This window comes from Helobdella robusta (genome assembly GCF_000326865.2).
Source record: "Helobdella robusta unplaced genomic scaffold HELROscaffold_11, whole genome shotgun sequence".
NCBI classification, from domain to species: Eukaryota; Metazoa; Annelida; class Clitellata; order Rhynchobdellida; family Glossiphoniidae; genus Helobdella; species Helobdella robusta.
Window position 1 is genome coordinate 1,160,345 of NW_008703617.1, and position 15,735 is coordinate 1,176,079.

Here is a 15,735-nt window from a genome sequence, read left to right on the forward strand (position 1 = left end):
AGAAAAATCATTGGAGGGATTAACAGATAGATAAGTAGATAGAGATTGATAGTAAGAAGTAAAGACACTAGATAATGATAAAATAATAAATAAATGTATATAGCCATATTGTGTTTAATTGTTTTCTAGCAATAATTCCCATCTTCTGCTACTTTAAAACATTTCCATTTCAATTTTGAATCATATTTTTTATGAACTAACAAGCTGGCGAATTAGTCACTTATATTTTTACAGCATTTTATTTGATTTAAAACTTTTTTTTTCATCAACCATCATTGCATTCATCATAGCTGTTCTCGTTGCCCATTTCATCATCATCAGCAACATCATCGTCGTTTTCACAATCATCATAGCTGTCTTGGCTATCGTCCCCATCAACTAACTGATTAACTTTGGTTCAATCAAGCTGTCCCAAGACAGGTGCACCTGTGTGATTGTTGAGTTTAAATCAATCAAATCAATCAATTAACCAATCAATCAATTAACCAATCAATCAAGTTAAATGATTTATTTATTTAATATATTATTTATATGCGCATACGCATCAATGTTTATCAACGTTATTAATGACTATACAGTGAAATTTCTAATCAAAATTTTATTGGTTTTCTTGGTAAAATTTATATACAAATTCACAAACACGCACCGTATATGTATATATATATATATATATTTTATATATATATATATATATATATATATATACACACACATATAGAGAGAAAGAGAATGAGGGAAAGAGAGAGAGAGATAGAGAGAGATCTTACTCACAATATCGTTGTTTGTCATGTTTGTCAGTATGACTTCATCATCTTCAATAGTTAAATCAAATTTGCCTTGTCCTGTTGTTGTTGGTGATGATGGTATTGCCGCTACTACTACTACTACTAATGCTACTGCTTTAGCTAATATTAACATAGCTGACAATGATGTGAATGGATGAATGTATTTATGAATGAACAAATAAGGATATGAATGAATGAATGAACGAGGATACGAATGCATGAATGAATTAATGAATAAAAGAACGTTAAAATGAACGACAACAAACCAGTCCTCTTCTCTTTATACAGCAGCTGCAGTTGCAAGGATTTTGTCATTGCACAGTAGCTCAGAAGTTTTGCTTGCTGTTAAATACGACATCCGTATCATCATCGTCCATAACATCATTATCATTAAGAACATCATCATCATCATTAAGAACATCATCATCGTCGTCGTCACCAACTAACCTTATAGTCAGATATTGTGGGACAGTAATCTGAAGACATTTCGAGTACCTGTGTAATGTTAAATAATCATTATCATCATCATTATTATCATGGTAATCAACATTGCGATAACCATTACCATGACCATTGTTCAATTATTAAAAACGTGAAAAACCATAGTCAACATTATCACCAAGAATATCTAAATCATCATCACCATAACCATCGCTAACATCATCATCAACAACAACATCATCATCATCGACAACAACATCATCAGCAGCACCAACGACATCATCATCGTCGTCGTCACCTTATAAGCAATGGTTTTTCCTACTTCAGGGACAACTTTTAAGGATGGTAGAGACGAAAAATCAATGGCTGCCACTTTGTCATCTTCACACTCGTCATTATTATTATTATTATTATTGTCATTATTATTACTATTATTATTGTTGTTATTGTTATCGTTATTATTATTATTATCATTGTTATTTTTGGTATCAGCAGTTGTATATCTCCTGAACACTTGGAGTCTTCTTTGTGTCTGTTTAACATTTTTGTTACTCCTGTTACCATACTTGTTGTTATTCTTGTTATTCTTATCACGATGATGACTGCTGTTATGCTTGCTATTGCTATATCCGTAGTCGTTGTTAGCGTCAGGATTGTTAACTTTAATGTCGTCGTAATTGCTGTGATGATTAAGATTGTTGTCAGTATGATTGATGTAGTTGTTGTTAGTACTATTATTATTGTTGTTATTATTATTATAGTTAATGTTGTTGTCATCATCGTTATAAATAGCAACTTTATTAATGTCTTTATTGAGAATGGTGCCAGAACATGATGCACTGCCATTCTTGTTATGATTATCACTACCATTACCACTACTACTACTACTAATATCATAACTATTATTATTCTTTTTTTTAATTTGGTGATCGTTATCATCGTCATCATCATCGTCACCAAAAACTATATGTTTTCTTTTAAAATTGTTATGAATATCACCGAATTTATATATAGATTTTTGGCTGAATCCATTTTTACTCTGGAGATTGTTATTGATGTTGTGGTTGTTATTGTTGTTAACACATATGTTGTTATTGATATTGCTATCTTTGCTAATATTATTATTATTAATGTTGTTATCATTATTATTATTACTATTATTGTCGTCAGTCTCCATACGTTTAATTTGATTGGTTGATATTTTGGCTTCATCCGCTTGCAATTTTCTCTTTCTTCTTCGTTTTCTTTTCTTTCTATTTATCTCACCATTATTACCATTATTGTAATTATCATCCTTATTATTATCATTATTATTATTGTTGTTGTTATCATTATCATCATCATCAATACCATTACAATCATCATCATCATCATCAAGATGATCTTTTACATTACAGGCTACAGTAGTATTAGTTAGGGTATTATTATTACTATTATTATCAGTAGTAGTAGTAGTAGCAGTAACAGTAGGAGCAGAGGTAATAGTAGTATCATCATCGCCATCATCATAGTCAACTAAAGTTGATATTTGATCTGTGGCTGCTTTGTTTTTTTGATGTTTCTTTTCTAAAAATTATAAATAAATTTATTTATAATTACAATTATAACATAAATAATATTAATAGTAACTTTTAGTAGTTAATTTATCTTCTTGATTTTTATGCTGCAATGAAGAGATGTTAGAGCTTGTTACTCCTTCTACTTTATGCATTCTGATGAAATATTAAGATTAATTATCATTAAATATTTTGTAAAAATTGTAAAAAAATAGATTACTTCAATTAGATTAGATGTTTAATTAAAATTAATTATTATTAATACAATAGGAATAATTAAACATTAATTAAATGATAGTTTTTAAAAGTAGATCACTTTAATAATTAATTAAATTATTAATACAATAAAATTATAAAATCAAAGAAGAATGAGGATAAAATCAGAATCAAATGTAAATCAGCTGTACCAATCAATTTGAGTTTCAGTTTATTATTCATAACAGATTCAATTGGAATTAATTGAGTGAGATTCATTACTTACGTGATGCACTCGTCATCCCTAAGTATATTTATTGTTTCGGCAGTAGGCAAGAAACTGTCCCCAAGTTGCAAGTAATGAACGGAATTGGGGGAAAGTTCGTATCTTTTTGTAATTTGTCTGATCAGGTCTGATATGGTCGAAACTTTTTTTACGTCAACGTAATGCCATATTTTAGTCAGCGGTTCTCCGGAACCATTTAAAATATTCACGAAATGTATTCGAATACGGAAATTCTGCGACATGATTTTTATTTAATTTTTTACGTATTTTTTTAAATCTTGTTAACAGGCGGGCGATATTTAGATAATCATTTGCATTCTAAGCATAGATAAAACAAATGCAAAATGTTACTAGGGTTGAGATAAAAGTAGTTTTAGGCATAAAATATGAGAAATAAAATAGCTATTATAATTGTTTTTATCATTTTTTATATATTCTAGTTTTTATTTTAATTTACTATTTTTAATAATTAAATTAACTTTAAAACTTTTAAACGCCTCTCGAATATGTCAACAGTTGAAAACATTTTCTTGTGACCAATTTCGCCCCTCTAAAGTCTCATTTAAATAATATAATAAATTAATAAAATAAGTAAATTATAATAAATAAATAAATACTAAAAAATGATGGCGAGTATTTTTGTCATATGTTCCAATTTAATTAATTTTTCAGTAAAATAAAATCTTATTTAAATCTAAATCTTAAAAAGTTAGAATCAGGGAAATGAAATAGAGGAGAATTATTTAATTAAATTTTAAATTTCTTTATTATTATTTTCTGGTTTTTTAGACTAAATTACATAATCTCTAATTTAATTTGCAGAATGTTGAAAAATTTAATTTATGTAATTTTAAATCTATTTTTTTTAATAATTAATTTAATTTTGTTAACAATTTAAAACTCACAAAATTAATTAAAAATGAACAGGAAGATGTAGGAAACAACCCCCTCCAAGAAAGTCAGGACACTGTGGGTTTTTTTTTCCATAAAAACATTAACTTTTAACCTCTTTTAACTGAGTTTTATACTCAATGATTGTTAATAATAATGTTTGTTTAGTAATTAAATTAGTTCACCACTCTGATTTGATTAATGAATTATTTATCCTTAATTTTATTTAATTAGTGTTAATCAAATAATAAATAAAGATAATTTTTCCTAACTAGTCCCCAGAGATTGTGGACTTGAATAGTGAGACTGCTTCACTTACTGTTGACATATCAGATGCTCTTAGTGAAAAAGATACTGTGAAGTTTACAGTACATACTAAGGTATCTGGATATATGTGTATTTAGGAGGGAGGGTATATATGTATCTATTAATATGTCCAGTATTTATGTATATAAATATGTGTGTGTTTAGATTTGGGATGATATTATATAAACACTTATGACCTGGTGTATGTTTATGTAAATATACTTTTTGGGTTTTACAAAATCTTAAATAGAGATAATTTTTTTCCTTTTTTCAGACTACGCTTCCTGAATTTAGCAGTCCTGAAATATCAGTTGTTCGTCATCATGATGAGTTTGTTTGGTTGCATGATGCTCTCGAGGCTAATGAAGATTATGCTGGTATTGTGGTATGTATGTGTGTGTTCTTGTGTGTGTATGGGTATGTGGGTTTGTATGTGTGTGTGTATGTATCTGAATCTAAGAACTTTGTAGAACTTTGTAGAGCAAAATGTAAATAAATGAAAATAAATTTTATGTGTCTGTGTTTGTATGTGTCTATATATGTTTGTATGTTAGTTTGTTTGTGTCTATTTTTGTGTGTATGTGTCTATTTTTGTGTGTATGTTTCTATATTTGCATATCTCTTTGTTGGAATGTGGTTCTTTTATAGCTTCAAGGATGGTTAAGGTGCGGTTATAGTTTTGCATGGTTGCTTGTTTATCACTGGCTGGCTGCTATCATTTTTATTCTCTCACATCATCGTTATCTTCATCACGCTCATTATCTTCATCACGTTCCTCATCGTCGTCGTCGTCGTCGTCACTGAAGATTCCACCAGTGCCACCGAGGCCTGACTTTGATGCATCGAGGGAGAAGTTGCAGACCTTAGGAGACCTCGACAAGCGCATTCCACATGACGAATTCCAGAAGATGAAGCAGGAATTAGAAGCGTTAGTAACTATTCATCAGTGCTGATTTACTAATTCAGTATTCAGTAATCGATAATTGTTAAGTAATTGGGATGAGTAATGTTAATAAAAGTGATGATGATAAGGATGATGATTATGACACTCACACACACACACACGCGCACGCACGCACGCACACACGCAGTGAATATTTGGCCACATTTAAGAAGACAGTAGCTATGCATGAAGTCTTCTTGCAAAGGTTGGCAAGCCATTCTTACCTCAGGTCTGATGTCAATTTCAAAGTTTTCCTTGAGTACCAATCCGAGGTGGACCCCCTTCCCTTTTTATTCATTTATTGACGATTGGATGGATGGATTGATAGATGGATGGATTGATTTATGGTTAAATAGATGGATAATTTCTGAATGAATAGATGAATGTTGAATGAATTAATGAAAGAATGAATAAGAGATAGTTTGATGTTTTTTTATATTTAAAATGTTTGTAAATAAATTTATGAACAAAATTTTTGTGTTCATTCATTTTTTATTAAAATTTCTCTGAAATTTTCGTATGTTATAATCACAGCTATTTTAATAATAAATAATGCCAGCTGAACGTCAGAGGCAAGAACAATCGAGAGAAGATCTCCGGATTTTTGAAGAGCGTCAGTCAGTCGGCTGATGAGATGTTGCTGTCGAACCAGAAAGATACTGATGAATATTTTGAGGGACAGAGGGCCTTCCTCGTTGAGTATTTCAATCGTATCAAGGATTGCGCCAATAAGGCAGACAAGATGACTAGAAGCCATAAAAGTTTGCATTGTTTGGTGACTTTTTTCTAGGTGGGTGCTTCGTCATTCGCTGGTTTTCGTTATTGGCGATAGGATATTTGAGTATTATAATGTAAACAACTTTGGTGGTTGGTTGGTTTTTTTTGTTTCAATCTTTAGTTGTTATTTTAATGGTATTTGTTTCAGATGTTGCCGACAGTTACATCAAGATATCGACAAATCTTGTTCAGCTGGCTGCCATTGATAATCAAGATTTGGAAAAGTAATATTTCAGTTGTCGTTGTTTTTGATGATCTGGTTATTAATTTATTGATTAGTCATTAATGTGTCGCTTAGTTAATTGATGAATTAATTAATTAGTTTTGATGTTTTTTTCAATTAGGTTGTTGAACAAAATAGCTGAAACTTTGGAAAAAGCGAGAGTTAGTAATGATGACAACATTCATTCACATACATTCATTCTTTCATTCATACACTCACTCACTTCACTCACTCATTCATTCACTATCTACTGCGATCAAATCAATCTAAAAATTTCAAAAATGTCCCAGAAAATAGAAGGCAGGGTGTCCTCAGATGAGGATTTGAAGCTTACAGATACATTGAAATACTACATGAGAGACACCATGGCCGCTAAGAACCTTCTGTTTAGGAGGCTGAAGATGATCTCAAATCTGGACATCGCCACTAAAACTTTGGAAAAAACACGCGCTAAAAATAAACCTACTGATGCTGTCCGTTTTTTACTTTAGTTTTTTTTTTCATTTTTTACGTTTTGCTGGATTTTATGAAGCTGTCTTTATGGTGTTAATGATGACGAAAATAATTATAAAATAATAATAGTTATAAATATAATAATTATAATATTATGATGCGAGTGATTAATAATAATTTTTTGTAATGAAATGAAAATTGTTTGATTTTGTTTTCTTAGGCTGAAGAAGCTGAGAGAAATTTGTCAGAGAAAGTTGAAAAGATGAGCGTTACTGCCAAACAAGGTGATTGCGATTATGATGATGATGTGGTTATGATGATGATGTGGTTATGATGATGATTATATGGTTATGATGATGATGATAATGACGATAGTATAGTTGTGATAGTCGACAAATTTCCGTGCTTTGTTTATCACTGTACCTTTCATTTGTAGTTATATTTTCTTGAAAAGATTATCATAATTCATCATGAGTATCATAATCAGTATTGTTATGAAAATCATCATCACAATGTATCATCATGGCGATGTATCATATCGAACGATGCCATCATTATCACGGCACAGAGTTGGCCGACTTCAAAAGTAGAAGAATTGCACTATTCAAGAAGAACCTGATCGATCTTGCGGAGCTTGAACTGAAACATTCTAGGGTCAGTTAATATTAATTTTCATCATTCTCGTCGTTGTCATCATCGTTATCGTCATCATTAATTGTTCATTAAATTATGTGTTTTTGAGTTAATTTCGTTGATTTTGTTAGTTATTTTGTCGTTACCGTTTATGATGTTCTTTCTTTTAGGGGTTTGGCATTCATTTCGTTTATTCTTTGGTTTTAATTTTTAATTCTTTGATCTACAGGCCCAAGTAAATTTGTTGACAAGTGCAGTCAACTCAATGAAAGAGATTGAACCAGTTAATTAACTGTTTATTGATTCGTTGGTGAATTGGTTGATATTGATTGGTTAATTTATTAGATAATTGTATAATTTATTTATGATTCGTTAATTGATTGGCTTATGGATCGATACTTGGATAAATTCGTTTGTTCATTCATTTGTTTGATACGATACAATACAATACAATAAATATGTATATACATTTATGTGTGCTTATGTATGTATGATTTTGTCAGTATATATATATATATATATATATATATATATTTATTTATTTGCGAATTTTTGTAGTACATTTTTACTTTTTTCGATATGTTCGATCGAATAAATTTGTTTAACACTAACCAAATTTTTATATTTTCTTACTTGTTACATTTTTTAATGTAAAAATATCGAAATTTTTTTTTGCATGGGTGAACCAGTACGTACACTACGAATACCTGAATACAGATCTTGTTTATCAAGCGCTAAAACATTTTTCTGACTTACTTTTAAATTTTTAAACTTTTTGCGTTAGATTCAGTTTTCGTTTGTTTTGGTTCTTGGCTTGTTTAAGTTTAGAGATCGAACGTTTTTGATTTATTTAGTGTCATGTCTCTCGCAAATCCGTCTCAACTCCTGCCACTAGGTGAATTTATTATTTTTTTCACGTTTCCAACTTTATTTTTTCACTTCATCATGAAATTTAAATTCAGAATTAGTGGACAAGTGCATTGGGTCCAAAATTCACATAATTATGAAAAATGAAAAAGAAATTGTTGGAACTCTGCTTGGGTTTGATGATTTTGTCAGTATCCTTTTAGGTTTGAAACATGAATGTTTGTCAGTGTCTATTTTATTAGTGTAGGTAGGTGTCTGCAGCGAGTAATCAGGTTTTGTCACTTTTGTGACAAAATTTTATTTTCATTCATTTGTTCTTTGTTAAATTTTATAAACTTAAATATAGTTTAACTTTAAATGATAAGTTGAAATTAATTACTTGGTTAATGTTTTCTTGTTTTTCCATGATTGATATTATCCTTAGTGAAGTTAACTATTTATAAAATGATTTATAACCTTTATTTGGACTCCTTGTTATTAATTTAACTCTGGCCCATCCCATCTTGTAAATGCATAGATATGGTCCTAGAGGATGTTACAGAATTGTACGTTACTTTAGCATTAAACAATCTTTCATTTCAAATAACTAATTTGATGTTTTTAAATAATTTATTATTGAATTTAAATTTTTAACACATACATGCATATATTTAATTATATATAACAAACAAAAATTTCAGACATTTACTATCTTTCATTATTTTTAGTGAAACCACTCCAGAGGGCCGTCGAATAACTAAACTGGAACGAATTTTACTCAATGGGAATAACATAACCATGGTTATGATACTTTTTATTTACTTTTTTTAAATTATGGAGTAAAAAATTGATAAAGTTATTTACATGAAATTTAAAATAATTAGTTAATAAAATGATTTAATTTCATTAAAAAGTTGTTTTAACTATTTTTTCACAGTTGATTCCTGGCGGGGAAGGCCCTGATGCCTAGAAATTTTTTCTAAAAATAGCTTTTTATTTCACCCATCAAACTAGATACTATTATCATTTTTATTATTCATTTAGACTGAATTTAATTTTTTTCTCTCATCATCAATAAAATGACTTGACATTTAAAATGTAATTTTTTGCATTACTTTCTTTTCTGATAAATATCAAATGGTTTCACAATGATTAGTGTTGCATTAACTTTTTAATGGTACAAACAAAATGCTCTTAATGTATCAGTAGTGTCTTACAAAATTGACGCGGATTGTACATTTATATATACTACTAATCACAAAAACAATTGTTTTACGTCATAATTTAATTTATTCAAAACAAGAAAAATAAAATAGGATGACAGTCACTCACAGATGCAGATGACATCTAACATATATCAATATGATTAATATGAAAAAATAACGATAACAATCTATTATATGTTATGTTATATGGTCCTATATATTTGGTTCCAATTTTATCTAAATAAAATGCGAATTGCGACTTTGAGGAACCTTTGGCCTTATTGGAGACGTGCAAGTACGGTTCTGTGATAAATATTGAACTAAACACGACGCCATTTTAAAAATATTTGAAGTCGCTTTTTTTCAAATCATTTATTTTACGATTCCAACCGAGCCGCTGATTTGTAAGTTTTTGTTTAAGATTTTTTCTTGTTCATCGTTACTTGTTACAATCCCTGTTCTAAACTTAAATAAAAACGGTGAAAAAACGATGAAGTTAAGCTTTAATGTTTTGTTTACTAATTTTTAATTTAATTTATTTTAATTTTAATGATTTAGCAAAGGTAGGAATGGGTAGTTTCATGATTTGTGAGAAAGCTCATTTTTTAACGAATGTCCATAGCTGTGTCCGTTGGCGTTGTGATCTCTTTTTTAGCAACATTTTAAGTAAGATTTACAAAATGTTTTACAAAGATTTTTGAAGAATCTTATCAAAATTTAATGAATCCATTTGTTACACATTTCATCACTGCAGGCTTAAAAACTTGCCAACTCAATCAATGTCGATACAAATTTCGGGGTAGCAAACCCAGGCCTAGTATTTTGGAGAGGAGGGTGATGGAAGAGATCACAAAGCCATTCTACCCAGAACAACTTACTGAAGACTTGTCATTGACATGTTCCATCATCAAATACAGAAAACAGGAAACTTTTGGGAATAGGGCTCTCAGTATTAAAGTGGGGTGCTATATTTTTTTATGTTCAATTTTTAAATGGTTGTGTCGTGGTTTTGATTAATTAATTTGATTAAATAGTTTATTGATTTACAATTAATCATAGTTAATTGGTAACAAAATGTGTAATATTTTGTTTCACCATATTTTTATTGAATTATTTATTCATTTATATATTCAGTAAACTTATATATTGTTACTAATTATTAATAACATGTGTCTTGAATGTTTATTTGTTTTTATGAACTGTCATTTAATTTTTGTTGATTAATGTTTTGACCATGATCATTATTTAATATTAGTTATTAATTGCTTATTAGCTAGCAAATTTGTTGGAATTTATTAAATTATAGGCTTATATATATACATACATACATATATATACTAATTATATATATTATTTATATTAGTTATTTATATTCATTTATTGGAACTATATTTGTAACAGGACAACAAGTATGAACAGTTTTTAAAGAAAGAAGCCCATAAAATATTGTCAAACAGTTTTCTCGTTGCACTATGTCAGCTAGACAGCTTTGATATCAGACGACTGACCGTCATTAATAATTTATTTCTAGATAATTCCCTGCACCTTGTTGTATTTCCTGAAAATATCATGAGGTCTATATTTGACACATTATTTTTTGATTAGGCTTAATATTTTTTTTTGGTTATCTTGTTTTATTTTCTTTAAATGTCATAAAGTCTTTGTGTGTGTGTGTTTGAATTGTCACTACATATATCATTTGAATTTATTCTATAATTATTAATAATTAATTAATCTCGCCTCTAGAAAATGTTTGATGGAGACAAAATACAAAAACCTAAGTGACCTGATGACTTTACACACAGCTCTGATTGTTTCAACGGAGGATAACGTGCCCAAGATGATAAGAACATTCAAGAAATTACCCGACGTACACTTGCTAGGAGGAGCTGTCGGCGAAACACTGCTGACTAAACAAGGCATGATCAATTATGCAAACCTGCCATCTAGCGAACATCTGCTGGGGACACTAATTTCAAATATCAACTCGCCTATTAGGACCACATGCTCTTTATTGTCTAGCCATCAAAGACGTTTATCAAATCTCTTTTATAATATCCTGCAAACTAAATCTTAATAACTAAACGAATGAATGGATGGAGGCTAGATAGATAATGGATGTCAGATAGATAGATAGATGGATAGATAATTAGATAGACAGATGGATGGATTTCAGATAGTTAGATAGATCAATTACTCTTTGATGGATAGGATAGTTATAGAGGATTGTATTAACAATAAAACGTTTAGTAAATTGAAATTAATCTGTGCTTGTGTATTTTTTATTTAATAAATAAAAAATCGGCTATAAAGGTAAAAATCGCGTGCACACACACACAAACAAACTTACATGCACACGTGTATCACAATTTATAAAAGTCTGTTAAGGTTGTAAATAAAAATTAATTCAAAAACCGACCAAAAACACGCTTGAAAATTCGACGTTAACATTTTTTTGCAACAAATTCGTCAAAATTTGAATAGTTTTCTTATTGATCTTTAGTATTTAAATGAAAAATGTAAGGTGAATAAAAAATATGGTGGTACAAACTACTAATAATTACAATGATAATGGATAGACAGCTGGATGGATAGATGGATGAGTGGATAGATAGATGGATAAATGAATGAGTGGTTAGATGGATGGATAGATAGATGAGTGGATGACTGAATGGATGGATGGATAGATGGAAAAAATGAGAAATAAATTATAAAACGAATAATAAATGAAATAAATAACGAACGAATGAGAAAAGATAAAAACCCGGAATGTAATATTATTCATAGTCAGCCAATTTAGAGCAAACAAACAGAAGAATGAACCGCTAAAAGAATCAACGTCATGTGAAAACCTACAGGATTCAGCGTAACAACAGCAACAATTATAACAGTTATTATTATTTATTAATATTATGTTATTAATATTTATTTTACTTTAATTGTAAAGTTTATCAGTCAATATCAAACCTAGCCTGAAAAGTTTGCTATGAAATGTATAAATGATAAACACGCAACAGGGCATAACGTAGCAAAAATAACACCACCACCAACAACGGTAATAATAAAAATAATAATAACAACAATAACAGTAATAATAATAAAGCCAAAAGCATCAGCAGTATTCTTCTTTCATAATCAATGCTATCGTTACGTTAAGTTACATGAGACAAACGTCATCGAATATTATTATATTATCTTATATAACTTCATTACAAATATCTAAGCAGCCACACAAAACCATTTTGAATCGATACCAAAGATACTAATAATAATAAGAAAAAGAATAATAATCAGAAAATAATAAGAAGAATAATAAGAAGAAAATAATAGGTCTACCAATATCTGTTTTATAGATAGTAATTAACCACCTAAATTGCTATTAGTATAATAATTATTATTAATAGGCCATTAATAAATGTACATATATATATATATATATATATATATATATATAATATATATAATATATATATATATATATATATATACACACACATACACAACTATGTACACAGGCAAGCACATACACACAAGCAAACGAACAAGTATACACACATGTACGTAAGTGTGAGTGTTGTGTATTATTGTACATGTGTGTGTATATTGTATGTGTGTATATGTATGTAGGTATCGTTTTGTATATATGTATGTATGTGTGTATATGTATGTATGTATGTATATGTATGTATGCATGTGTTATGTATGCAGTAAGATATGAATCAAAAGTTGTTAGTGGTTAATATTTCCACTGATTGCAGCTCCATGCCCTGTCTGTGTTGCTCAATCTGTAATTATAATTGAATAATAATAACAATTAATATGATAATATTATTATTATTATTATTAATAAAATAATAAAAATACTAATGCTAAAAAATACTAATGGACTTCTTTAAAGAAAGAGTTAATCTGGTCATAGTAGCCAGGAAACCTCCAGCACTCATTGTGGGTCCCTGTTAGCAATAATAATAATAATAATAATAATCATAATAATAATAATAATATCAATAATAATAATAATAATATCAATAATAAAATAATAATAGTAGTATTAAGTTAACAGAAATATGGATATCGTATAACATGAAAACAGCTTGATTCATTTAATTGGAAACATTTTTATCCTTATTGCACTATAAAATAGAATTTGTATAATTATATAAATAATTATATTTTAAGTTATATCATAGTTATTTTAAAGATTATTATTACTAAGCTACATACCGTTAGGAACAAGAAACATTCGCTTCAGTAAGCTGCCAGACTTCTATGCATGGAAAAAGAGAAGTAATTAAATAAGAATAAATAAGTAAATATAAATATAAGATCAATCAATCAGTCAATCAATCAATCAGTCACTCCAACAAATACATTTATATAGCGCCCACTTTCAACAATCCACGAAATGTCCAGCGATGTTAGCCAAATGATGTGAAATTAAAAAAAATAAAACTGTAAGAAAAACATGCGCTAAAACATGCAACGTTACATTAGTGAAAGAATTTATGTAAATAATATTAAATAGATAAATAAATAATATAAATACATAATAAAAAATAGACCTCGAAAAGCTGCCTCATCATATCAGGAGGCACCAATTCATCTTTGAGGCCACATATGAATAGCGTCGGTACTTTTACATGCTGAATAGCTTCAACAGATGGAAACTAGAAAAATAATAATAAGAAGAATAAAAATAACAATAAGAAGAATAAAAATAATAATAAATAATAAAAAACAAAGCTAATGAGAATAATAATACCCAAAACAAACATTATTTTTAATCAGAAATGTCGGACAGTGATCGATGATTGATAATCCAGTCAACACCTTTCCCATATCTCTAATATTAGTGAAAGTATTTTCGACTATTAAACTGGCTGGTTGGACCCCTAAGTGTAGGGATGTGCTAGCAGCAGCGTTTATGGCGACAGCGCCGCCTAGAGATCGGCCAAAGATGATGATTTTGCTGTGGTTTAAATCCGATCGAGTCAGGATGTAGTCAACCGCTGTTTGAGCATCTATATAAAGGCCTGTGTGAAATAAATTTGTAATGTCTAAATGTGAAATTTGATTATAAAATAAAAAACTACCACTTAATATAGTTGAAATTATAATATAAAATAAAGTAACAATAATATGAAACACAATAAAAAATTATGAAACACAAAAACATCACAGTCTTACCACTTTCTGATGGGGTACCCTGGCTCAGCCCGTACCCCCGGTATTCTGGCATCAGTACATTAACCCCACAGTACAGGTACATGTGGTGTATGTTGTACAATCTGAAATAACAAAACTTATACTAACAACAATGATAATAGCAAAAAGAGGAATGGTAAGTAACCTGTGGCCAATATTTCCAGCATTGCCGTGCAAGAAAACAACAGTATAAGCATTGTGGGACTGTGGGGCTGGCTGTTTAATTAAATATGCGTGAAGTTCAAGGCCATCTGCAGTGTGAAGGTGAATGTTTTCGTAGGGAAGACCAAATCTACTTGGATTATCGACAAAGAGTCGAGACTCAGTTGGGACGTTAGGCTGGTAGAGCAGGCTGTCTTGGATGTGATAGAGGAAACCTGGAATGCATAATTTAGTGATACATAAATTGATTGATGGATGAAAAATGTTAGGCATTCCTGAACTAAATGCTCCTAAACTGTCATTTGAGAGTACCTTAAACTGAAAGCCAAAAATTATAAAAACCAAAAAATCTATAAAAGCCAGAAATGATAAAAATGTTTTACCAACCAAGAGCAGAGCAGAAAATGAGAACGATGAACACAAAGCTGCCGTAGATGATGTAGAGAGTGTAGAAGATTAACCCACAAGCTGAAAAGTAGAGCCATAAGTGATTCATCATGCAAAACAATTTCTGGGTCACACAGTCAAAATATGTGAGTCGATTTGACATAATTGTATAGACTCTCTTAAGTGAATTAACTACCATTACACCTTCACTAAACATTAAATAATTCAGTATTATATAGTTACTTCTTCGCTTATTATCGTTGTTGTTAATGATATTACTGTCAATGATTGTTGCTGTCGTTGTAGCATCAGTGTGATGTTGTTGTTGCGACTGCTGCTCTGGTTCTTCTGCCAAAGGTATGGCCATTAAATTATCAAACAATTTTTAATGGAAATCTTTGATGTGTTGACTGTTGTCATGAGGAAATGTAATACATATCT

At 29.5% G+C, this 15,735-nt stretch overlaps 5 protein-coding genes across 5 annotated transcripts; 3 read left to right on the forward strand and 2 right to left on the reverse strand.

The window, feature by feature from the left end:
- Positions 1-397: 397 nt before the first annotated feature.
- On the reverse strand, positions 398-3,505 carry HELRODRAFT_167180 (hypothetical protein; the record flags this gene model as incomplete). Its single annotated transcript, XM_009012708.1, has 6 exons — positions 398-426; positions 768-842; positions 1,052-1,127; positions 1,233-1,280; positions 1,525-1,906; positions 3,264-3,505. The coding sequence occupies 6 exons, from the start codon at positions 3,503-3,505 to the stop codon at positions 398-400; spliced, it is 852 nt and encodes a 283-aa protein (XP_009010956.1).
- A 252-nt stretch (positions 3,506-3,757) lies between these two features.
- On the forward strand, positions 3,758-8,139 carry HELRODRAFT_185264 (hypothetical protein). Its single transcript, XM_009012709.1, has 14 exons — positions 3,758-3,892; positions 4,191-4,232; positions 4,430-4,534; positions 4,735-4,845; positions 5,267-5,388; positions 5,552-5,675; positions 5,963-6,164; positions 6,329-6,404; positions 6,525-6,564; positions 6,694-6,876; positions 7,077-7,140; positions 7,425-7,510; positions 7,719-7,979; positions 8,012-8,139. The coding sequence occupies exons 1-13, from the start codon at positions 3,887-3,889 to the stop codon at positions 7,779-7,781; spliced, it is 1,224 nt and encodes a 407-aa protein (XP_009010957.1). The 5' UTR covers positions 3,758-3,886; the 3' UTR covers positions 7,782-7,979; positions 8,012-8,139.
- Positions 8,140-8,347: 208 nt separating this feature from the next.
- HELRODRAFT_71969 (hypothetical protein) lies at positions 8,348-9,305 on the forward strand (the record flags this gene model as incomplete). Its single annotated transcript, XM_009012710.1, has 5 exons — positions 8,348-8,384; positions 8,452-8,547; positions 8,874-8,901; positions 9,064-9,136; positions 9,273-9,305. The coding sequence occupies 5 exons, from the start codon at positions 8,348-8,350 to the stop codon at positions 9,303-9,305; spliced, it is 267 nt and encodes an 88-aa protein (XP_009010958.1).
- A 571-nt stretch (positions 9,306-9,876) lies between these two features.
- Positions 9,877-11,668, forward strand: HELRODRAFT_190136 (hypothetical protein). Its single transcript, XM_009012711.1, has 5 exons — positions 9,877-9,944; positions 10,099-10,206; positions 10,295-10,497; positions 10,942-11,114; positions 11,287-11,668. The coding sequence occupies exons 2-5, from the start codon at positions 10,110-10,112 to the stop codon at positions 11,615-11,617; spliced, it is 804 nt and encodes a 267-aa protein (XP_009010959.1). The 5' UTR covers positions 9,877-9,944; positions 10,099-10,109; the 3' UTR covers positions 11,618-11,668.
- A 1,751-nt stretch (positions 11,669-13,419) lies between these two features.
- On the reverse strand, positions 13,420-15,457 carry HELRODRAFT_72182 (hypothetical protein; the record flags this gene model as incomplete). Its single annotated transcript, XM_009012712.1, has 7 exons — positions 13,420-13,493; positions 13,765-13,807; positions 14,103-14,207; positions 14,314-14,573; positions 14,728-14,828; positions 14,891-15,122; positions 15,295-15,457. 7 exons carry the CDS (start codon positions 15,455-15,457, stop codon positions 13,420-13,422), a joined length of 978 nt encoding a protein of 325 aa, XP_009010960.1.
- Between the last annotated feature and the right edge of the window lie 278 nt (positions 15,458-15,735).